At 34.4% G+C, this 24,172-nt stretch overlaps 3 protein-coding genes and 1 long non-coding RNA gene across 6 annotated transcripts; 3 read left to right on the top strand and 1 right to left on the bottom strand.

The window, feature by feature from the left end:
• The first annotated feature begins 505 nt into the window (after positions 1 to 505).
• Positions 506 to 2,450, top strand: LOC110659113 (early nodulin-93). The gene is made up of 4 exons (XM_021816969.2): positions 506 to 820; positions 981 to 1,042; positions 1,783 to 1,858; positions 2,155 to 2,450. Exons 1-4 carry the CDS (start codon positions 691 to 693, stop codon positions 2,238 to 2,240), a joined length of 354 nt encoding a protein of 117 aa, XP_021672661.2. The 5' UTR covers positions 506 to 690; the 3' UTR covers positions 2,241 to 2,450.
• Positions 2,451 to 2,986: 536 nt separating this feature from the next.
• LOC110659035 (uncharacterized) lies at positions 2,987 to 3,680 on the bottom strand. Its single transcript, XR_002495689.2, has 2 exons — positions 3,577 to 3,680; positions 2,987 to 3,295 (listed from the first exon to the last, which is right to left on the bottom strand). It is a non-coding gene; the product is annotated as an uncharacterized LOC110659035 (long non-coding RNA).
• A 906-nt stretch (positions 3,681 to 4,586) lies between these two features.
• LOC110659111 (TATA-box-binding protein 2) lies at positions 4,587 to 8,534 on the top strand. 3 transcript variants are annotated; one of them, XM_021816964.2, is made up of 9 exons: positions 4,588 to 5,145; positions 6,483 to 6,570; positions 6,666 to 6,737; positions 7,281 to 7,331; positions 7,409 to 7,453; positions 7,625 to 7,717; positions 7,822 to 7,923; positions 8,023 to 8,096; positions 8,195 to 8,534. In XM_021816964.2, coding segments are annotated over exons 1-9 (606 nt in total). In that variant the 5' UTR covers positions 4,588 to 5,065; the 3' UTR covers positions 8,196 to 8,534. The 3 variants fall into 3 exon arrangements, with proteins under 3 accessions (XP_021672658.1, XP_021672657.1, XP_021672656.1); XM_021816966.2 differs by lacking the exon at positions 7,822 to 7,923 and having other exon boundaries at positions 4,587 to 5,145; XM_021816965.2 differs by lacking the exon at positions 8,023 to 8,096 and having other exon boundaries at positions 4,587 to 5,145; positions 7,822 to 7,983.
• Positions 8,535 to 9,234: 700 nt separating this feature from the next.
• On the top strand, positions 9,235 to 15,411 carry LOC110659110 (uncharacterized). Its single transcript, XM_021816963.2, has 7 exons — positions 9,235 to 9,774; positions 11,333 to 11,387; positions 11,703 to 11,777; positions 11,958 to 12,049; positions 13,591 to 13,672; positions 14,675 to 14,758; positions 15,007 to 15,411. Exons 1-7 carry the CDS (start codon positions 9,461 to 9,463, stop codon positions 15,130 to 15,132), a joined length of 828 nt encoding a protein of 275 aa, XP_021672655.2. The 5' UTR covers positions 9,235 to 9,460; the 3' UTR covers positions 15,133 to 15,411.
• The last annotated feature ends 8,761 nt before the right edge of the window (positions 15,412 to 24,172 follow it).

Here is a 24,172-nt window from a genome sequence, read left to right as displayed (position 1 = left end):
ATATGAATTTTATTTTAATAAAGTTTAATTGAATCAATATTTGAAAATAGGCTTAAAGCTCAATTACACTTTGGGAAATTTTAATTTAATTAATTTTTATTTTTTATTCAATTTAACTTAAAAATTTTAATTTAAATTATATTTAACTAAAAAAAATAAATTAAACTTAATTTTTAAGTTTAAATTAAGAGATAAAAAAATTTAGTTTCAAAATTTTGAAATTAAAATTCTTAACTTTTTTATTTAAATTAAAAAAATTTAGTCTATAAATTTTAATTTTTAAATTAAATTAAATTTAAAATTTTAAATTAAATTAAATTAAAATTAAAAATAATTAAATTAAAAATTTTCAATAATTACAGGGGCTGCCTTTGAAAATATATTGGCCTTTACGAGTGATTAATGAGGCGTGTCGAAACTTTGGCCATAAAACTTCCACCGCTTTTAGAAATAAGCAGAAGTATAAGGGTCGCTGAGCAATTTTCAAAAAAGAAATAATAAAGCTCGGCTTTTCTTATCCTATTTAGAAGGGCCAATTTGATCCAGTTCGCCGCGCAGACGCACAATCACGACTGGACTCTTTCTTTATCAAATCTCGGACATCAGTTCCGTTTTCGTGTTTTGATTTTGAAGAAGCTTAAAATCTTTTTAGTTTTGAAGAAGGAGATTGAAATTAGGGAGAACAGACTAATGGGGATCCCATCAGAAATGAGAGATTACTTGGCTCAGACGCTGAGGAGCAAAAAGTATAATACTTCCTTTGTGATACCTTCTCCAGCTGAGGATCAGAGGATTTTGGAATCTAAACGTTGCACTCAAGGTTCTATTTCCATTTCCATTTTTTCTTTTTGTTGTGTTCTTATTACTGATCGATCTGATATCTTAATAAGTACCCATTTCCCCCATTTGTGCAAAGTTAGCATCGAATTGTTGCACTTCATTAAATTATTATTATTCTTCTTTTGAATGTAATTTTGCAGAAGGTGTTCGTGCCGGAACCAAGGCTGCTGCTATTACTTGTGTTGTCACTGCCATCCCTACTGTAATGTTTTATTTTTGTAAAACTCTTTGCTCTTCAATCATATTTTGTCTATTAATCGGGAGTTTTCATATGGTGGTCATTACCTGGAAGAATAAAAGCTACAAGGGTAATTCCATAGGAAATAAGTCACTTGTATCTCTGGTGGACAGTCCTTAACCCCCTTTTCCCGCTAGCCTCCCCAAGTTACAAGGAGATCAAATAACGTAAATGGATGAGTTTTCTAGGAGTGACTACCCATTTTCAGTCTTTATAACAGATTAAAAGAAGATTTGGTGATTGATGGGCTGTTGCTAAGCTTAACAACCATTTAAAAGAGTGTAGGATTTCTGGGTTTTAATAAGTCCATTTGTCTTGTCAGTTTGTTCCTTTTCTAACCAGAAGTAATATTGTTCCTTTTCTAACCAGAAGTAATAATAACTTGTCCAGATTGGTAAATAGGTTTTAACCTGATTAAATAAATAGAACTGAGAACAATTCAGTTTGGTTGGGATCCTGCTTCTATTATCTTATTGACTTGAGTCTCCCTTCATCAGTAATCTGGCAATCCAACAAACTGTTTGAAGTCATCTATTTGAGCAATAAATAGTTGGTTATATATTTCTATATTAAAGGCCAAAAAAAGTATGACTCTTTAGTTTCAAAGTGCTGCTGTATTCTTTTTGCAACTTCAAATTTCAGTGGATGTCTTATTCCTTTATTCATTTTTTTTTTATTTGGTTCTTCCTTTTCTTTATTCTTAGTTGACTGCTGTACGTGTGATTCCTTGGGCAAAGGCAAATCTCAATTATACTGCTCAAGCACTCATCATCTCAGCTGGTATGATCCAAGTTGACTAGTGTTTAGAAATTGAATTTTCATAATCTTTGATTGTGTTCTGCACTTCAGATGTGGTAAATAAGTTAGGATATTTGACACATGAAAAATCAAATGATAAGATAATCTTTGTATGGTAGGATTTTATCTATAAGTTTTTATTCTTTAAGTGGAACCAGATCAAACTCTCATGATTCTAAACTATATGAAAACTTGAGCTGAACATGAACTAGTTGAAGTTACCATCAGTTTATGAGAAATTTGATATGTTGCCTTTTTGTTTCCCCTGTATTGAACAGCATCAATTGCTGCATATTTCATCACTGCTGACAAGACTATCTTGGAGTGTGCAAGAAGAAATGCTCAATATGACAAAACAACTTGAGATAATAAATGTTTTTCTCACAATTTTATGTTACAATCATGTGTAAAATGCCAGGAATAAGGAATTTCTCACTCTGTTTATTCTCACTATTGTGTTTTTACCAGGAGTCTATTGTATCTATGGTAAGATTAAACTTCTTCTCGCCAAGATGTCTTTTACTAATTTGGCTGTAATGCTTAGTTATTGGGCTCAGCAGTTTGCTGTTTTCTATGAATTTGTGTGAGAAATAAAATTTTCCTGACAATTCTTTAATTAAAACTGGGGGAGAAATTATTTTTTCTTCACTAAATAATTTTGCTGAGAGCTGAGGATGATGTTCCACATTAAGCCAGCAAAGAATTTACGCAATTTTCCTGATTTGATGTTCCTTGTAAATGTGTTCATACATCTTGAAATACTTGTGATAATTCTAGAAATTACCAACTTCTCTTTGCAAGTAAAGCACCATGCTTAGGATGTTCTTACAATTGCAAGTTCGCAACCAGCCCAGTTTTTTATTTGGCTTTACCTGCATGTGTTATTAGAATTGTTTATAACCCTATGATTTTTCCATCTAGTCCAGCTTGTTCATGGTGGTGGCTCTATCTTGTACTCTTTTATATACCGAGTAATTAAACCATTGCACTCAACAAGAAAATGAAAAAAATCAAACCATTCCCAGCCGATTCAGTTCTGGGCTTCACCGCTTTGGATCCTGTTCAACCTTTGATCAAATTGGGAGCAACTTGGTATTCTTTAAAGAACTCTTTTGCTAGAACAATTTTTTTAACATTTTCCTTTTTTTATCAAAAAATATAAGGTTCTTTAGATGAAATTTAGTTACAAGCCCAAGTCCACTTAAAATATGGAATGCGATATAGATTTAAGCCAAGCCTAGGATCAAACGCTAAGAAACCCTAGGCTAAACAGATACCCAATCACCCAAACTTTGCTGCCGACCTTTACGTCTTCTTCTCCAACAAGATCTTCACCGGCTTTCAAATGAAGATCGGCAAAGGCAAGTGATCAAAACCGAGACCCACCTCCGACTGCTAGCCAATGCTTGCTCTGAAGAGCTGCACAATAAACAGGGGACCAACTTCAACATGTAAATCCAATCGGTGATACCCAACAAAAGCCCCATTCTAAATAGAGGCGCCAGAGCTCCAAAAATGGAGAATAAGAAAAATTAGAAAAAAAATGTAAATAAAAACTGAAAACAAGTGTAGGGGGAAGGTCAATCGCCACAAACAGTCGGACCATTTCTAAACTAAACCTTACTGGAAACTTATTTTAGTGAGAAGGAGGAGTGTTTTTTAGAGAGAGAGAGAGAGAGAGAGAGAGAGAGATGAACGACCATTCAACGAGGCGCAATGTCTCTTACATTTTCGTATTGTCACATGGATCAATCCTGCCAAGTATTAGGTCTTGAGATCAAAGTTTTTCTTTTTTTAATGTGGTACTGCAAGTTAAAATTTGTATGTCTTGTCTTTTTAGCATTGTACGGCATTTTTTTGTATTTCTATTAGAATTATTGTAGAAAATTTTATTTTTTTAAATATATTATTTAAAAATATAAAAAAAATTAAAATTTAATTATAAAAATATTAAAATAATAAAATTTTTTTAATAATATTTAAAATAATATTTTTATTAAAAAAATAGTTTTAACTTGTAAATGTAATGTCAAACACATATAATTTGAGAATTGAAAATATATTTTAAAAAAATATAATTTTAAATTTTCTTAAAAAATTATTTTAATATTTTAATTATTTAAATATATTAAATTTTATTTTAAATTATTTTTTAATACTTTATAATTAATATATTTAAATTTTTTTAAGAGACGATAGTTAAATCTGATTCAAACTTTAATTAATGGGACAAAACTTATTGAAAATCGAATTAAATTAAATATTAATTAAATTAAATTAATAAGTATCAAAATAATCAAAATAACATAAATTTAATAAAAATTAAATTATTAGAAAAATTGAATTACTAAAATCTGACCGAAATTTTTCAATCAAAGCTAAAATTGCGCATATGGTTTGCATAGGAGCATCTAGATATTATCATCAGCTGATGTAATAACGTATGGGGCCCACCCCTTTCACACCATAAGTCTAGTCACCCACCCAATGTCACATCCACGTGTCCAAAACCCAAGACAACCAAAGGATCTTGATTATTGATCTCCATTCACACCGATCCAGCAGGAGGATAGAACAGTAAATTCATACGACTCCCACTAAATTTCCAACTTTACCCTTCCAACCGGCAACACCCGGTGAATTCCAACTCAAAACTGGCAGTAGAAGCCGTTACCCAGTCGACTCTATATATAGACATAGTTAGGGTACCAAAGTTTCCTCGCGTGTGACCAACCGCTTGTCTACTTATCTCTCCCTATTTCTCTCTCATAATCAGAGAGCCGTAGGAACCAAACCCGTAAGCGCAAACAACCTCTCGAAATCTCTCCCTCTCGTCTCATCTCCTCATATATCTTTCTCTCTTTAAATCAAAACCTATAAAAGAAACCTGTTTTCGAATTCTTCCCTCTAATTTACCCTTCAATTTCTTATCTGCTTTTCAATTTTACGATAATTTTCGACTTCGATCGGGCTAATTCAAACCCTAGATTGTATCTTTGGTCAAAGACTGAACTTTGTGTGTATAGATCTGAGTTTTGATTCATCTATTTGGTTTAAAAGGAACCCAAAATCGTTGATATTTTAAAAAGATAATAGTCCGGTTGAATTAGGGTGAGATCGAGGTATCTAGCTGTGACAATATTGTAAAAGGGGGGATTGTTGAGGTGGTGAGGAACAAAAGGGTAGAAAATGGCAGAGCAAGGAGGCTTGGAAGGGAGCCAGCCTGTGGATCTTTCCAAGCACCCTTCTGGCATTGTTCCCACTCTTCAGTAAGTCTTCAGCTTTCAATCCCTGTAATCCTTCTTTGTTTTCAAGTATGTTTATATACCTATGTGAACTGACCTAGGGGGAATCTGGTCGATGTGGGATTTCATGGGCTTCTGTTTGATTTGTAAAGGATTGGATTTGATTTTGTTTAAAATGGGGGCCTCTAGGTTTGGGTGACGTAAATTGAGAGGGGAAAGACAAATTGTATCTTTGTTGATCCGTTTTTCTAATAAAAGCTATTCTTGTAGTCCACTCCGTGTTTTGTCTTGTCAGATTTTTGGTTTAAAGGTTAATTCTGCAAAGAATATTGGGTCTGTCGATTTTTTTTTTTTTGAAGCAGGAGTCGGTGGGGATGATAGTGGTGTAGTGAAACGGAGAAATTAAAATAGAAGTTATGTTTATTTATTAATTTGTCACGTGTTGAACCTGTTCCGAAGGTTTCAAAAGTAGTATGTTTGTTATGTAAGATGACAGGCATATTTGTTGTATAAATTTGTTTTTGTATGCTGAAGGCAGTAATTGTGTTAGAATTTATAGGATTTATAATGAATCCAGCAGGTTTCAATTGGCACAATGTTTCGCATTATTATTCACTGAAGTATGAGTAATCTTTCTGCAAAATTCTTTCTTAGGAAACAATGTAATTGATTGTGGTTATATATATATGTGCTGTCTTACCAACATAATAAAAAAATAAAGGCAAAATGACTTCAGTTATGTTTAAAACAACAGAAGCAGTCAGTATTTGTGCTTTGCTGGGCCAGAGTTCCAGGCACCTCATGGTTTGCCCTTAACATGAACTTTAGTAATGACGTCTGCTTTGTTAGATTTCTTATATTAGAAGACTTTTTCTGGCACTGAAATGCTTTTGTGTGCTTTAAATCCATTTGGACATCTTTCATAGGCAATTTCATTGGAAGGCTGATGTTGAATTTTTATTTACTAAAAAGGGTGAATCATGGTTGATATAATGCATGCTTTGGGTATGGCATTGATGCCTTGGTGAATTTGCTTGGGCTTTTAATTCACAATAGATGATTATTATTCTCACTCTCTTTTTCAAGCTATTAAAAAAAGAGTGGATGTGCAAGTTGGTTCAAAGTCTCTGTCTCTGGCTTTAATATTGTAACTCTTGGGGTACAGATGAATGTTTAGAATGGTTATATATCTTGACTGCATTTGAGTTTGGTGTTATGCTTCTAATTTTATCATGCATTTTTATATTTGTTGTTTGTCATGATGTTATTTTCTGTATTTTTGTTTTTAAAATATAATTGAATAATCTTTGCTAAATTTGAGATCTAACCACTGTTTAAAATTTTGGGCATTGTGCTTCTAGGAACATTGTATCAACAGTGAACTTAGATTGTAAGTTGGATCTTAAGCAAATTGCATTGCAAGCACGTAATGCAGAATACAACCCAAAGGTATGTGGCAGTTTGATTATAACTGCCTAGTATGAATCTGGTATTTTGTGCCTTGTTGGGAACTGATTATTAATCTTTCCTACATGTCCATACAGCGTTTTGCTGCCGTTATTATGAGAATTAGGGAACCAAAAACTACTGCATTGATTTTTGCCTCTGGGAAGATGGTGAGTTTGCTTGGAGACCAAAAAATATTTTTGTTGATTATTTAAATTGTTGCTTTCAAAGATTCTGCCTGCGGAGTGGATTGATTACTTTATTATTTGTAATAATTATGCTGTATATTATTTACTGAATTTTCAGAAGGCATGAGGACATTTTTAACCTTTATTATTATTATTATTATTATTATTATTATTATTATTATTATTATTATTATTAATTTACTTTAATTTGAGGTTGAGTATATTCAATTTTCAAGAGTAAAGAAGAATTCGAGTTGCATTACCAACTCCGCCTATGGCCCTACCCCTCTTGAGAGAGAGAGAGAGAGAGAGAGAGAGAGAGAGAGATGGGGTTGACAATAAAGCTTTTAAACAACTAGATTGGGATTAAGTTTATTACTTTGATCAATTAGGTTGTGTGGAGTTCAAAATCATGTATTTGAATTTGCTTTATTAAGGGGAGCATTGTTGTAATAGTCAAGCGTGCATGGTATTGCTGTGATCCCGCGTCTCTCTTTCTGAAAGAGTTTGTCCTTGCTGTTTCAGGTGTGTACGGGTGCAAAAAGTGAGCAGCAGTCAAAATTGGCAGCAAGGAAGGTATATGTTGGCGTTGAACTGCTTTTAATTGGACTTGATTTTGGAATTGTTCAATCTGACATGAAATTGTCTTTTAGTATGCTCGAATTATCCAAAAGCTTGGGTTTCCTGCCAAGTTTAAGGTATTAATGTTCTTTGTCGTTCCCCACTATTTTCTGTCTCTATGCACATACATGCATGTGGCGTGAGGATACACACTAACACATATTACTACTTATCACCGTTCTATCTTGACCGGTTTATTGCCTTTAAACTTATCCCCTTTGTTCACATATTCTTGTGGAAATTGCCAGGATTTCAAGATTCAGAATATTGTTGGTTCCTGTGATGTGAAGTTCCCTATCAGACTTGAAGGTCTGGCATACTCTCATGGTGCTTTCTCAAGTGTAAGTAACAACCGTTACCTGTCAAGCTTAATATACTAGTTGGTACCATGAGGTTGCTTGGTTGAAAGTCTTTCATTAATTACCGCCATTATTACTCTGTGCAGTATGAACCTGAGCTCTTTCCAGGCCTAATTTATCGCATGAAACAGCCGAAGATTGTGCTGCTTATTTTTGTTTCAGGAAAAATTGTGATCACAGGAGCCAAGGTGAATTCAGCAGCTATTGTCCATCTGTGATATGATGCTGCTGTTCATAGTTGTACTTTGGTAATTTTAATTGTTTTTTTTCTTGTTTCACATATTTAGGTAAGGGATGAGACATACACAGCCTTTGAGAATATATACCCTGTGCTAACTGAGTTCAGGAAGGTCCAACAATGGTTTGTGCCTCGGACTCTTTACAGTACATGATTACTTGTTTCTTGTAGAATTCATATGCCCAAATTTCACTTGTATTTTTTTCCTGTTTCTATTGTAGATATACATTTGCGTTGGTGGGATGAGTGCAGCTGTGGATGGCTATGGATGAGGTGCTTTCAAGCGTGCATATATAAAAGGGTGGTTTGGCAGCTATAGCTTATAAGCTGTTGGTCTGTTCCTGTGGTCTTTAATCCTGTGGATAAGTTGGGGGTTTGTATCCCTCGCCAAGTGGGAATAGATGACAGGGTTAACGAGCTCTGTAATTTGTAATTAGCGATTGGATTAGGAGTTTGTTAGGGGAGGAGAAGATGCTAAAGAAATATGTTTTTGTTTTAATCTCATGTGGACTATTCTTGGACAGGTAATGTGACAGACGTGGTTTCAATTTTGGCTGGAAACATGTGCCTTATTTATGGATTGTTTTTCCATTTAAGGTCCTGTATACAGTGTATTTTAGGAGGGAAAAAGCTAGTATGAACACAAGGATGGCAACTCTGTCCTGCATCCTAATAACTGTTTTTGACTCTTCTTTGACCTTTGTATCTTGATATGGAGTGGATGGGGATAGGACCTCTTCCTCGTCCCGAACTTCTACATCAATAATATTTGTTTTTTTTTTATTAAAAATTAATTTATATTTATCTATTTAAATATTATATATATATATATATAATGTTTAAAATTTATATTTTGTAATGATATATTAAAATAAAATTAGAAAAAATTCTTGTAAAGAAACCCTTTCCGTTTTTTGACCGTGGAGCTTTCATTGCCAACATATAAAACTTGAAGTGATTTGGTGATTGAGCTAAAAACCTAAAGAATTAAAAATATATTTTGATCTGTGATGAAATACAACGAAAAGGAAAAAAAGAAAAAGGAAAATAATTGGAAGAGATAAATAAAATTAAACTTTTGCTTAGAAACGAAGGTTTTTAAAGTTAAAAAATCTTAAATTTGTATTTGAGTAAAAGGTTTTGTAAAGTATTTTTATTTTTCAATTCAAAAAAAATTTTCTTTCTCTATAATAAAAATTAAGAAAATTTAAAATTTATTAAAAGCCTAACTTATAACCTAAATTGATAGTAGAAAAGGATGGCAAATTTGTCAATAATCCGCAGCCCAAGAGGATAGAAAGTTCAACAGAAGTACATTAGGGCAAATATGTGGCAACCGTATTTTCCCCGAAGCTTTTTTCTCCGATTTTTCTTTTACTCCCAAGAAAGAAACAATAAAATGTATCAACACTGGCTGTCGACTGAAACTTGCAATCTTTCCCAGAAAACAAACGAGAAAAAAGCTTCTCTTTTTCTTGCAATACTTGATGGCTCAATTCACAGCACAAGGGCGCTTGAAATTGCTATTTAATGGTGGTGGATTTCGCCTTAAGCTTCTTGGCAATGGTTTCGTTGGTGGGTTAAGATCATTTCAGCTCCAAAAGGGAAAGCTCAAGTATATTGGTTCACGTACAAGGCTCCATGCTTCTTCTTTTAGCAAGAAATCCGAGCATTTCAATGCGGAGGCAAGTCTCAGTGCAAGGCAAGAGAGTGAGAGTGATGAGAGTGAAGATTATGACAATCAGTTTGAGACAGATGATTTGGCTTGCTTTAGAGGTCTGGTCTTGGATATCTCTTACAGGTAATTTCTCTCGATAGCTATCCTTTTTTTGTTTTTCAATTGTTTCTTGAATTCTTTTTCCTTATTCATATATACATATTTGTAAATTTTGTTTCTATGCATGTTGAGTCTGCGCTTATATAGCTCAACTTATGAATTGTTTATTTGACTGATCTCTTTGTTTGTTCTTTTTTTTTTTTTTCTTTTTAGATGTGGTTAGTTTGGCTTCTGCAACTCTGTTTAGGATATCTTAGTTTATTGACCAAGGATTTCTTATCATTTCATCTTCTGGGTATTGTATTTTGCGGAGAATTTGACTATTCCCCATGATAGATTAGAGTTTCCTGATTTGGATTATGGCTTCTAGGTTAAATTATTTTTGGAAATTGATGTGCCAAGTAGGGTTGATAGTGTTGATCCACTTTAGGGGAGTGCCTTTCTTCAACTTATTTCTTGGAAGCACCAGGATTTCTTTGACTATGATCTGCCAAGAACTAATAATTTAATAAATGTGAAACATCAAATAATCTGCCTGATATGGAAGGTTCAAAATTGTGTTCTAGAAACTGCATCTTATCATCTTATCCATAATGAAATTTGCTATAGATTTAATATTACAATTATGAGTATATGGTTCGAAATTTCCTTTTTTTTTCTCCTTTTTATTCAAGCATGTGGTTTGACAGGTGCTTCTGGTAGTTTATGAAAGAAATATAAATCGTTGCATGTGTTGAGTATGATGGCATCGGTGTACAAGCTTATCAATTCAACATGTTGTAGTTCTGAAAAGATTGTAGTGAAGTTATTCATTTGCACTATAGTTGGCAAAATGACTCTAGTGATGCCAAAATGGATCAAGGATGGGCAGCAATGCAAGTCAGCTTCTAAATGGAAGTGTAGTTCATTTTGCCATAGTGCCACGTTGAGATCAACAGATTTGGTCATAAGAATACTCCTGTTTTCCCTATCTAAGGGCTTAAGTTCTCTCAACATTTTTTTTTTTGTGGAAAATATTGACATACTATTTCTTCCATTGCTCTATGCATTATTTGAACTATTTAGTCTATATATTCTTAGTTAATATGTATAATCCTTACCCGTGCATGGTTGTGAAATTGGTGTTAATAAGAATACCTAGAACCCACATAAAAAAGATAACAGGAAAATGGTTGAATAGTGGAGGGTCACAAGTCACAACCTGCTGTTTGCAAACTACGTCAGTTTAGATTATTAGAAATATCTGCTGATGCTGATAGTTGATTTTTTTCTTATTTACCTGATTTCACTTTGTCAGTCATGGGCTTCACTGCATTCTGCCTACTTTTTTCACTTTTGTTTTCACCATCACTAGATGAAAAATGATAGGAGGTTATCATCATTTTTTGGTGTTCTCTCTCTCTCTCTCTCTCTCTCTCTCTCTCTCTCTCTCTCGGTTTCATATTGTTGACCATCTACAAGCACTTTTCTTTAGTGCTATGGTGCTCAATTCAATTTTTCTTTTCCATTTACATTTCTACCAACTTAGAAAGACTCTTATAGATGTTTGTATTTGGATCTGATTGTTGTTGTCCTGCATCAGGCCAGTCAATGTTGTCTGCTGGAAGAGAGCTATATGTTTGGAATTCATGGAGAAGGTTGGACTAATGTGGAGTATAGTTTCTAGGTTTATCATTGCAGCCTATGCATTTGTTCACTTTCTCATGGCAATTTTGTTTCACCGTGAGAAACCTGATGACACAACAAATTGCATTTTTAGTGCACTGAAGAATAATAACATAGCTTATGGAAAAACAAACTAGTACATAACATTTTAGCTTCCCTGATCACTAAATGGTTATTGGAACATTGCCCTTTTCTAGGCCTTTTTTTTCCACATATACACTCATGTTTTGAAATGCATATGAAAGTAACCCTTTTTTTGCTGAGTTATTGTCATTCTCCTTGTCCAGGCTGATGTACTAGAATATTATGATCAAACTGTAAGTTCCCCAAGTGGATCCTTCTACATACCAGCTGTATTAAGGGTATGCAGTTGAGGAGAACTTATGATCTATTTTTCTTTCTGGAAATCATATACAGCTGTTTTTTTTTATCTTATTTAAAGCTTAAACTAAATATCTGACTGAAAATTTCTTATGTTTACTCATGCGGTGATACACTAGTCCTAGTCCACTTGAATTTACTGTACCCTTTTCTGCTTTCAGGTTCCACATCTGCTGCAGGTTGTTAAGAGAAGAAGGATAAGAAGTAATCTTAGTCGTAAGAACATATTATTTTGGGACAACTATACTTGTCAGTAAGTAGTACGCTGACCCTCATTTCAATTTTAGTCCATTGACGTGAAAAGTAAACACTCGTGCTGTATCAGAAAACATTTTCATTTTTATCTGCTTACTTAGATGACAATTTGATCTCCATAAGTCACATTTGACAATGTATTAACTGCATGAAACAAAGTCATCTTTGGTTGTTTACTTGTGTATTAGAAAATTTTACAATTGAATTGCATTTGCTTACTGTGTTGCAGAACCAATTACAAGTTATTGGGCATTGATTGACAATTGTATTTGTGATTATGCTCATAGTTGTTTCAAATTCTGAAATTTAATTCTGGGTGGAAATCCCAATGAAATGGAAAAGTGATAGTTTCTTGTCTTCTCAAGCTTGTTAAAGATTTATTTTGGGTTTTTTTTTCTTCTTTTTTTGAAGATAACTTGTCTTGATTCTAATGGTTTGCCTCTTTCTTTTTCATTAACTCTTTCCCTGGTGTATTATTGACCATATAGCTTCTTGTCTTCTCAAGCTTGCTAAAGATTTATTCTCTTAATAATTGAACCTTCTTAGTGGGCAGTGGGAGGTCCAAGCAATTCACTCCCTCCTTGGATAGAGATGCTGGCCAACTTTCTCAGCTCACCTATCTTCATCTCTAGAGCAGTGTCCATCACTTTCTTCTTTCTTGGTCTTTTACCATTGGTTTTATAGCTCTTCTTCTCTTCTACTACTCTCTCTTATCTTATGCATAGCAAGAGATGACAAAGCACAACTTTTGGGCTCATATTGTGCATGGTTATTAACCCCAATAGTTTATCCAAACAGAGGTTCGTATCCATGAAAAACTCCTTCTGGACCATGCACTAGAATAAATGGGTGTAAGAACATGTACAAGCTAGTCTCAGTCAAGCCTATAGCTTTCTCTCCCTGCTTTCACTAAGATATCACTCTGAGAGGAGCAGCAAAATTTTGTTTCTAACCTCTCGCAAATTTGTGTGCACCCTGCTCTATTGTTAAATGCCAAGTGGCTTTTAATATGGTGTTATTGACCGCCCTTCCAAGGAATTACGAAGCCTCTCTTAACCAAATGAACTTCTTAGTTTGAATCCTAAATTCTGAACTGTAACTTCTGTTTCATTCTTCAGGATTTTTCAAGGCCTTCAAAAGTTCTAAAAAAAAAGGCTTTGGTGATTGATTCATTTACTCTTAATGAATATTCTATTGATGTGTTTTGCTTGGGAGATGAAGATTCAAAGGTGCATGGAGATGTGATGCATCATTGATGATGTTATAATTTGTTTGCCCTTTTGCCCCACTCCCTCCCTCCCTCTTTTTTCAATCTAATATATATATATATATATTTTTTTTCTGAAAGAGTGGAAACATTAACTGCAGTTTCATGATCCATGCCACATGGTGGAGACCTCTTTCAGACTTTCATTTGGTTTCTACCATATAGTGTCATTTCAACCTCTTCTCAGTAAAGCTTTAGTTGCTGAGAAGATGGGTGCGTATAATCAAAATTAATTGTTTTCTGTGCTAATATCATGTTTCCTTTGTTAATAGGTATTGCTCTTCATGTGAGAACTTGACCATTGACCATGTTCTACCAACTGCACAAGGAGGAGAATGGACATGGGAAAATCTGGTTAGATTTTATTACTATTATTATTATTATTATTATTATTATTATTATTATTATTATTATTATTATTATTATTATTATTACTAGTGTGGGACACCCTTTATTATTATTACAACTTCAGTGGGAATATAGTTTTGGGTTAAGGGAAAGCAACAAAAACCATTTGAAAGAAGAAACAAGGCCAAAGAAAAGGGCAGGAAATTTTCCATTGTACCATAACACATAGGAAATAGAATACAACTCAGAAACTGCATGATTGTAGTATAATTAATTTATCTATTTAAACTTGTTGGGAATACTCCGTTGAGTTGAGTGATATTTATTTGGTAGTGACCATTCTACTAATTCTCATTTCTTTTGTAGACATGATCCAACATCTTAGGTACTGCTAGATGTGATGCATTTTAATGATGCATCAAGTTTCAAATTGGTGGGTGAGAGGCAATAGAGGAGGGCCTTAAAATGCATAAGGGACATGGTAAAAGGAATGGAAAATCCAATGTAGAAATCGATTATAATAATTAAAAAGTCATAACAGAGCATTTGACAACTACAAAACCTTTACATTGAAAGAAGGATTAGAAGCGATATGAGATGGTTATTGTCACAGAAATGACTGTAGAACCCAATTAGCTACAGGGTTAAAACACGTGGTACTAAAATTGTAAAATGGAACCCTGAAATTTCACTTAACATCATTTCAATTAAATAAGTTCTGAAAGATGTATGTTAAGAAGGTATTACTGGGTATTGGTGAGGAAATGATCCTACAGGCTACAGGCCAATCCTCTGTGCAGAACTATGTTCACTTTATAATGCAGACAATGTACGATAAGCCCTTAATATTAAATCACTAAGCATTGAAATTGATTTTTAGAAAAGCAGTTTGAGACGTAGGAAATGGAAGCTAGGTACTGAGAGGGAGGAGAGTTGATGGTAAACTGAGGCAAAACACATCCATTTTCCAAATTTTCAGTTTCTTTGGTTTGGTGCTTCTCATAACAGGTTACTGCTTGTGCCAAATGCAACTCAAAGAAAGGTCAGAAAACTATAGAAGAGGCAAATATGAAGCTGATTAAGGTCCCCAAGGTATTATTTAGTTCATTTCTTACTCTTTTAAAGGAACTGATGGCTGTAACTCAAAAATCATTTCTTTAAAAATAGAGATAATCCTTCTTTGGTTGCAAGTGGAAATAAATGCTATTATCTTATCCAATGTATGGATGAAGAACCAGATGACTTGTCAAGATGATTATCAGCGCTAAAAGTAGCCAATGCATGAAGTTTCATCAACTGAAACATGGCAAACAAATAACTCTTTATCCTTTTTCTTGCAGGCCCCAAAAGACTTTAACATACTCGCCATAACACTGACAAGTGCAGCAATAAAGATGCTGAAGATGAGAAAAGGGACGCCTGAAGAGTGGCATCAATATTTGGCAACACCATCCTCAGAGCCATGACATCCATCCTTTGGTAAAAGCTGTAAATCTGGTGCTTTATACATATAATTTATCACCTGGTTCTTCTAAAAGCACATTAAAATGTATGTATTCAAGATGCAATATGACTTACATAGATTTTCTTATTTGCTTTCTGAATAGATTAACTCATTTTTACATAACATCTACCTAATGTATTATCCAGGTATCCTTGCATTGTATTTAAGGACTTTGTTATGTTCCAAAATCCAATTTTAAGTGCATAAGCTGATCAAAAGTTACAAAAAGTAGATTTCTGGATGGCATTCTTCCAATCTGAGTGATTATTTTTATTCAATCCATCTCAATAATGGCAATGACTTTTGCTGCTTTGCTGGGCTGAGAAAATTTTGATTGATAAGTATCTATTAGGTTAGTTCTTGATATCCATAAGGAAGTCATTCATGACAAAAGTAACCTTTACTCTCTCTTTGCTTGTGCATGATTCCTCCTCTTAATTAATATCCTGGCTCGTCCTACTCCATTTGTTTGTGTACCTTCTTGAATCCCAAATTTAATGAAGTTGAGCATATGGAAATGGAATCTTTTTCTTAGCTGTATGTTTCAAGTAATGGGGCAAGTTATGGAGTGGAAAGTTGCTGTCATGCTTGTGGACTTTTTAGCATATGTATGGACAGAATCATATCCTGGGCACATTTTTTTTTCCTTTTTACTCTGCCTCATTATTATTAGTATTATCCATATACTTGCCACTCCTCATCTTCACAATAATTGCTTGCTGTGTCCTACCCCAACACTGAGAGTAGGCAGTTGGGAGTGAGCCTGCCCCAGTGCCATAATTCTTACAGGAGTCCAGGCCAGTGCAGGAAGAAGATCACTCAAAAACTATTTACCCTATTATTTCTTCGCAGGGCCTTGGATTTATGGTTCAAAAGCAAATGCAGCCCTATTCCACACTTTCATTCAGTACCTTAATTTAAAAGGCCTTAACAGCATCAATGGCTAAACTTGTATTCCTATTTTTGACATGCTGCAAGATTAGAAAGGTCACACCCCCTCTTTGCCATTTTGCTTATTCTGAGTTGTGTCTATCATTTGTAGAATTTGGGTATTTTCTTGTTGACATCTTGGATAAGTCTAGGCATAAAAATTCAAATTTTACTTGATTAGTGAACTATTGTTTGGCACATTGGTGAGTTTAACTTGGGAGGTTGCAATTTTGGATACTTTGTGATCATATTATCTAAAGATGATACCAAATTCTCATATTTGGTCTAAAAATAAATATAATTTTTAACTTGAACAGGGATTTTGGCAAATATTTTTCATAATCTGAATCCTTCATTGATTATATGAAGCATGTGGGATCAACATTAATTAACTTTTCCTTTATGAACTAATGACACTGGGAGGACAGTGATGGTGTGGGTTATGATGGGGACAAGTTTCAAGCCTTTGGAAAATATGCGATGTGGGATCCGTTTCATCTAGGGTCATGATTGATGATGTCTTTAGATGGCTCTCCTCGAGGAACAAGGATTAAACCCATTTAATAAAAATAAAGTCTATTTTTCTAATTTTATGGGCCTCTCTACAAGCAATTAAGTCTAATTTAGTCCGTTAAGAGATGCTTATAATTTATTAAAAAAAAAATTTAAATAGACTTCACTTTTAACAAAAAAATAAAATATTAATTTTTAATTTTAATAATAAATATTAATTTCATTTTAATTATTTTTAAAAAATTTAAAATTTATAAAATTTAAAATTCCATTTGTTTTACAAAATAAGTTATCTTGAAATTTATTTTTTATAATTAATTATACATATTTATGTTATATATGTTACAGTATTTTTATATTTTAATGAAATTATTAAAATTTAAAAAATAATTAAAAAAAATGACTTTCCTTAAGAAGTAATTTCTCAAAATGGCTTAATTTTTTAATAAATATTGTTTGAGCCTAAATTATAAAAAAAAAAAAATAAAAAAAAAAATAAATCATTCAATTGATTGTTCTTTCTCTAAGCCTGTCTTCTCCTTCAATCTGTAGATTTGGACAAGAGGCCCATATGATATCCCTCTCTTTGCGTCCTGCTTCTCTTGGTTCTCACCATGAAGACTCATATTCCTTTTTTCCATCTGAATATTCTCTTCGTCAGTCGTCATTGCCCTCCTCCTGCTGATGGAGCTGAAGGTTAGACCATCGAGAAGGGCGTGGAGGTCATGAAGGGCATCGCCAATCCATCCAAATACATAACAGAAACATCATATATTTATTGTACAAAGTCAGCAAAGGTGAATTTTTTTGTTGAAGAGCATAATTTTGGGCTTGAAGAGTTGTTCTTCTGGGTATATCTATTGTTCTTGGAGAAACTCCAAGAGAGCGAACACCAGCTGCCCGTCTAGATTCGGCGCCGGCTTTGAGTTTGTGTTGGTGTTCGTTAAGGATTAAAGAAAATAATATTTATTTTTTAACAAAAAATAAATCTATTTAATTTTATTTTTAAAAATAAAGTATTGATTGTTTATATTGAAAATATCATTTTAAATTTAATTAAATATAAAAAATATAAGGTAAATTTAAATTTTATTTCATTTAAAAACTTTTCTTTTCTTTTAAAAAAAATATATAAAAAGATAAAGAATGCACAAATTTTTTATAAAATTATAATAATTTTATCAAATCATATTAAATCTTATATTTATAATTTAAAAATTTATTTAAAAATTTGTTATTATAAAATTTGTAAGTGCACGTATAGTGTATTATCAAATTATTATTATTTCTATTATTTAGACTATCAATATGACTAAAGCAAATAAAAAAGTAATTAAAAAGTTAAATTAAATGTAAAAAGTATTTCAATTATTTATATCATCAAATATGAAAAGTAAATAAAAATATAATTAAAAAGTAAATTAAATGTAAAAAGTACTAATTAAAGCTAATTTAATCTAAAAAAAATTAATTAGTGTTTCACACTTTTATAATCCAATTAATTCAATAAATAGGTATTTTGAAGGATATATATATATCATAATGAAAAGCTCCTCTCTAATCTAATAATGAAATTTGTTTCTTCCCTTTTGCAAGGTTCTTAATTTTAATAAATTATATGCTTATCAAAAAAAATTCAAACACTTCATAAAATTGAGATAGAACAAATTCTCAATTAGGAAGAATAACTCCATAAAAATGAAAATAAATAAAATAAATCTTTATTAAAAAAAGAAGCGATCAAGATTTTTTTTTCTTTTCGTTTCTCTCTTAAATTTTTCTTTTTGTTTCTCTCCCATGCTCTCCTTTCATAACACCTCCCTACTCTTCGTATCCTTTCCATTCATGAGCTCATCACCACTCCCCCACTCCTATCACCTTCCCTTCACTGTTGTTTATCCACGACTTTGGAGGAGATTGATTTAGGGATGGCAATGGGGCGAATCATCGCTCTCCTCATACTCACCTCGTAAAGGATCGAGGTCAGAGCAAAAACCTTTTTCACGGGAAAGCGAGGTCCAACGAGTGGTTTCTCGTGGAGATTTTCTCTTTTTTTTTTTAATTTTAATATATCATTAAACAAATAAAAATTATTAAAAAAAAATAAATTATAAGTTAGAAGCGTAATCTTAATAATGAATATTTTTTTAAAAGTTATAATATTTAAATACTTAAATATATTAAAATAAATTAATTCAAAATAATAATAATAATAATAATATATTATTATAAATAACATGGAGAGGCACAAGATGTTCAGGAGAGCTTGTTCAATAGGAGGTGTTCGCGGCAAATCGATGAGGACATCGATTGTTTAAGTGGGGGAGAATGTAAGGGGGATAGCCCGTTATCCCTCGAGGATTGGCCAACCCAGCCAAGCCGTAGGCCTATGAGATGGTGCAAGGGCACGATTGAAGAGAATGAGAAGTTTGGCGGACACTTTTATAAATATGGAAAAGTCCAGGGGGGTGTGATGGGTGAGACATACTGATGTCTCCTCCTGCCAGAGGTCACTATGCTCCTAATGCTCTTTAGGGGGGTGTGACTAGTTGGCCACCGGTGAGCACGGTCGGGCCCAGCTAGTTGCCGAATTTGGTGTCAAGCTCTCCACCATCCCCGGGGTCACTGGCGCAAGGGCGTGACTCTAAGTGAGCTCCCTACGTACTCATTGTACTAGGCGGCGGGCATCGGGCTCTCGAGAGATAGGGACTCGGTGTCTCCATGAAGAAGGAGCTTCATGGACACTACAAGGCCGAGGGGCTTGTAGTGCGCGTCACTCCTAGGCCCGAGGTTTCTATATAAGGCCGACGATGCTGCTCGGTATACGGGTTTTTTTCACGTAACATCAAGATAAAAAAAAAATCAATATTAATATTGAGTCGGGAATAATTGACATCCCAACGTAGATTCCGCAATTCGCTTATCGTGGTTGAACCATCCCTAGATGGATTCCACAAATCACAGAGGCGACGAGGAGTATGATTGGGCAATGAATAAACTTATTGAGAATGAAATTATTTTGAGGTCACAAAGTACTATGGAAATGGAGTCCAATGCCTATAACCATGTTGAAAGAAAGAATATAAGTAATGAAAGAAAAAATTATGTATTTATCTGTATCTTATTTATAGAGATATTACATCTATTTATATATAAAAATATAAGTTAATTTAGATAAAAATAATAATTGCTATAATTATGCTATACAAATCTCTTATAATCATGCTAATTGTTATAATTATGCTATACAAATTTCTTATAATCATACTAATTACTGTAATTATACTAACACACCCCTCAAACTCAAGGTGGTAGCACAGGTGTCAACTTGAGTTTGCTTAAGAGATTCTGAAAGCAAGCGGGATGATGCATTTTGGTGAATATATCAGCGGTTTGGCTGACAGAGGAGACAAAAATCAAATATATGGTGCCATGAGCAACATGATGACGTACAAAATGACAATCAATTTCGATGTGTTTGGTACGCTCATGAAATACATCATTATGAGAAATCTATATGGCACTTCTATTATCGCAATGAAGTATTGTGGCAGAAGAATGAGTGACACCCAAATCAATTAATAACCACCGTAACCAAAGTAATTCAAATTTAGCATCAACAAGAGCACGATATTTAGATTCTGTGCTAGAACGTGCAACAATAGTTTGCTTTTTGCTACGCCAAGAGATAAGAGAATTACCCAAGAAGAAACAATAACTAGTTGTAGAGCGACGATCTGTCAGATCACCAGCCCAATCAGCATCAGAGTAGCCAGATAATACTAGGGAGGAGGTAGCGGAAAAGTGCAAACCATGAAAAAGAGCGCCTTTGATATAACGAAGGATTCGAAATACTGCAGAGAAATGAGTTGAGCGAGGAGTAGACATAAACTGGCTGACCAGATGAACAGCATATGAAATATCAGATTGAGTAACTGTGAGATAAAAAAGACTCCCGACAAGCTGTCGATATAAAGTAGGATCATCAAGAGGAGTGCCATCAAGAGGTGTAAGTTTGCAATTGAGCTCCAATAGGGTTAATACTGTTTTGCTATTAGTGATGCCTACGTGAGAAAGTAAATCAGATGCATACTTGGCTTGAGATAGATAATAGCCATCAGAATTTTGAGAAACTTCAAAACCCAAAAAATACCTGAGAGAACCCAGGTCTTTCATTTCAAAATGTTGATTGAGATAATGTTGTAACTCTGAAATACCAGATGAATCATCTCCTATTATTATCATATCATCAACATAAAGCAATAGAAGTGTCACGACCCAACCTATGGGCCAGACCGGCACTAGAACATGGGCCAGCCTAAAGCCCTCGAGGCCTGTAGTAAGCCTAACTATTCCTCAACCTAACTCTAAGGCCCATTTGGGCCCAATTTCAAGAATTTACCCGGATAAAGTCTGGTCATAAAATGGACCTTTTAACGGAGAGTTTTTGACTCACCCGACCTGTAAACACAATACATAATCAATTGGGGAGCTTAGCTCACCCTCCACATACTCATAATAACATAAAGTCAAATGGGAGCTCAGCTCCCTCATCCAGTCCAACATACATGCATATAATAAGTTTACAGGTCTAACATGGCAAATTATATTGCAAACCCAAATCAAATAAATATTTCTAACGCATGCAGAAATTCTAGGAGTTAACAAAATTACACAAACATAAATAAACGACCTGCGAAGAAGAAAAGCAGGTTAACCACAACAATAATCCTCCTGTAGCCTAGAAAAATAATGAATAGGAGTGAGCGTTCGACTCAGAGAGTAAAATATCAATTTTAACCATAATCTCTATAACTATCTAAAGCTAATGCACCCTATAGAGTGAAATGCAACATCGTCAATATTTTCACGTCATAACAGCAAAAAGGTAATCTGGAGTACTCACACACCCGATAAGGTCAAACAATACATATATGAGAGTTGATCCCCTATAAAGCCCTCTTAATCCAACCTGTGCCAGCGAAGAACTCAAGTCGTGTCTACCCCGAAGGACCGGGTCCTAGCGAAGATCTCAAGCCGTGTCTACCCGTCTTTTCCATAGCCAACACCATACCACACGCACGCCAACTCACGCACACTGCTCCAAATTACCACAATAACATCCATGGCACTTTAACAGTTGTGAATGCAATATAAAACGTGCCTAGAGTTTAACTACATAGATACATATTTATAAGTGATGCATGGGCATGCTTGAACATATAATAATATCGAAATTACAATTAAAATTAATATTTTACTCACAAACTTGACCGCAGTCACTGTGGCAGCTGGGAGGAGGAGGAAGGTTATCCCGGCTCACCTGACAATTTTATTACAATCATTCAGTACATTTGACTCAATACAAACTAAGAAAAAGACCAAAGATATCCTAAGTCGTGCCGAAAATCCGGCAGAGTCTCCCCTATACCTAGGACCTACCCAACCTGCAAAAGGGCTTAAAACGCACTTCTATATTCACAAGCCATACACCCACAACTCAATCACATCACACAGCCCCTCCTGGGCCCATCCAAATAGTCATCAATCACAACATGTAAAATTACAGTTTAGTTCTTATAATTTAACCCTCTTGCAAAAACTACACAAATGAGTTCTAAAAATTCTAAAACTTTGTCCCACAGTCCTTAGCATCATTACTAAGCTAGTGCAAAAGAAATTATAATTTTCTAAAGCTACCACGAATATTTTATGAATTTTTAATCCAATTCAAGCACTAGAAAATTATGAAAAAGTAAGGTTCGGATTTACCTATACCGATTCTGACCTCGGGAACGCGCTCGGGACGTTTGAAAATGGTGGGGTAGCCAAAATCTCGATCCAATTCAAAGACTTTTTCGGTAGCTGGTCTGTTTAGTCAGAAATTCATAGACCCGGGCAACCGTCGAATTTTCAGGAATTGAAGGTACCTACACGAAGCCCACAACATGAGGGTTAGTATATAATTTTTACGAAATTTTCTAAGCTTATTTAATGCTCGGAAAAATACTACAAAATTTCGTAGGACCCACCGAAAAATGGTGTCGAAAAATTTTGAAATTTATATTGCCGCGAAACTCTCGATGAGTGGAGAGCTCTAGTACTCTCGGTTTTCTCGTGGAGTTCACGATTTGCAAAAAATCTAGCCCAAAAGTTGAAATTGGCTAAAACTTCTCGGACAAAAATTGGGCAAACCGCTCAATAAATTTTAGTGTTCTTACCGTCTATGGAAAGCTCTCGAGGTGTAGATAGTGTTCAACAAAAAATCCGGCCCAATCGGTGGCCGGATCGGCCGAATTTCAGTTGGGAAGCAGAAACGGCGCGCTGCACGTCGCACCTATTCGCGCATCATTTTCGGCCGCCTGGAAGGCCGGCCGGCGATGGGGAAGACTGGGGCAGCGCGCCAGAGAGGTGGGGAGGGCTGGGTGGCGGCAGCGACACATGGGGAGGAGGGAGGAGAGAGAAAACGAGAGAGAGAGAGGAAGAGAGGTTGGGGATACGCGCAGAAGAAGAAGAAAAGGAGTTGGCCGGTTCGATTCGATCGGTCCGATCCGGTCCACTTAGATTCAATCGGTCTAATTCAAGATACAAAATTTTGAATTTTTACTCTACCTTGGAACCGAAAACGAGGCCCAAAAATTCTAAAAAAAATTCTAGAAAATTTAGAAAAATTCGTAGAGTCCAAATATATTTTTAGTTTTGCCACATGGTCTTTAAATTAATTTTTAAAAATCATCAAAATTTTATATTTTGGAAAAATCGAACCTGATTTCTAAAACCTAAAAAATCTCAAATAATATCTCAAAATTTAAATAAGATAAAATATTAATATTTACCCACAAAATAATAAATTTAAAAATTAGGGGTGTTACATTCTTCCCCCCTTACAGAAAATTCATCCTCGAATTTTACACAAGGCAGAATAAATTATAGAATTACACATTGAATAGATAAGGGTACTTGCTACGCGTGTCCCGCTCTGACTCCCAGGTGTTCTCTTACACTGATTGCCTCCTCCACAAAACCTTAACCATAGGGATCTGTTTTGATCTTAACTGCCTCACTTGGTAGTCTACTATAGCTACAGGTTGCTCCTCAAACATCAAGTTTTCTTTCAACTCTGCTACATCCGGCTGTAGCACATGAGAAGGATCAGGTATATATTTCCTGAGCATGGAGATGTGAAATACAGGATGAACATGAGAAAGGTTGGTGGTAACTCCAACTGGTAGGCAACAGCTCCAACTCTATCAATAACCTCAAAAGGTCCAATATACCGAGGTGCCAACTTGCTCTTCTTTCCAAATCTCATGACTCCCTTTATCGGAGAAACCTTTAGGAATACATAGTCGCCTACTGCAAATTCTACATCCATCCGTCTGGGGTTTGCATAACTCTTCTGCCTACTGAAAGTTATTTTCAATCATTCCCTGATTAAAGGAACTATCTCTGAAGTGTACTGCACTAGGTCTACATCATGCACCTTCACTTCTCCCATTTCCATTCAACACAGAGGAGACCTACACTTTCTGCCATATAATGCCTCATAGGGTGCCATC

Source organism: Hevea brasiliensis, unplaced genomic scaffold (genome assembly GCF_030052815.1).
Source record: "Hevea brasiliensis isolate MT/VB/25A 57/8 unplaced genomic scaffold, ASM3005281v1 Scaf5, whole genome shotgun sequence".
NCBI lineage: Eukaryota > Viridiplantae > Streptophyta > Magnoliopsida > Malpighiales > Euphorbiaceae > Hevea > Hevea brasiliensis.
Note: the sequence above shows the minus strand (reverse complement) of the source record. Positions and strands in the feature narration are given on the sequence as shown.

Coding starts and splice junctions, on each gene's coding strand:
- LOC110659111 (XM_021816964.2), top strand. CDS start 5,066: ATGGCAGAGCAAGGAGGCTTGGAAGGGAGCCAGCCTGTGGATCTTTCC. Junction 6,571..6,665: donor ATGCAGAATACAACCCAAAG/GTATGTGGCAGT, acceptor ATGTCCATACAG/CGTTTTGCTGCCGTTATTAT. Junction 7,924..8,022: donor TTGTGATCACAGGAGCCAAG/GTGAATTCAGCA, acceptor TCACATATTTAG/GTAAGGGATGAGACATACAC.
- LOC110659113 (XM_021816969.2), top strand. CDS start 691: ATGGGGATCCCATCAGAAATGAGAGATTACTTGGCTCAGACGCTGAGG. Junction 821..980: donor ATCTAAACGTTGCACTCAAG/GTTCTATTTCCA, acceptor GTAATTTTGCAG/AAGGTGTTCGTGCCGGAACC. Junction 1,043..1,782: donor TTGTCACTGCCATCCCTACT/GTAATGTTTTAT, acceptor CTTTATTCTTAG/TTGACTGCTGTACGTGTGAT.
- LOC110659110 (XM_021816963.2), top strand. CDS start 9,461: ATGGCTCAATTCACAGCACAAGGGCGCTTGAAATTGCTATTTAATGGT. Junction 11,388..11,702: donor GTTTGGAATTCATGGAGAAG/GTTGGACTAATG, acceptor CTCCTTGTCCAG/GCTGATGTACTAGAATATTA. Junction 14,759..15,006: donor AGCTGATTAAGGTCCCCAAG/GTATTATTTAGT, acceptor TTTTTCTTGCAG/GCCCCAAAAGACTTTAACAT.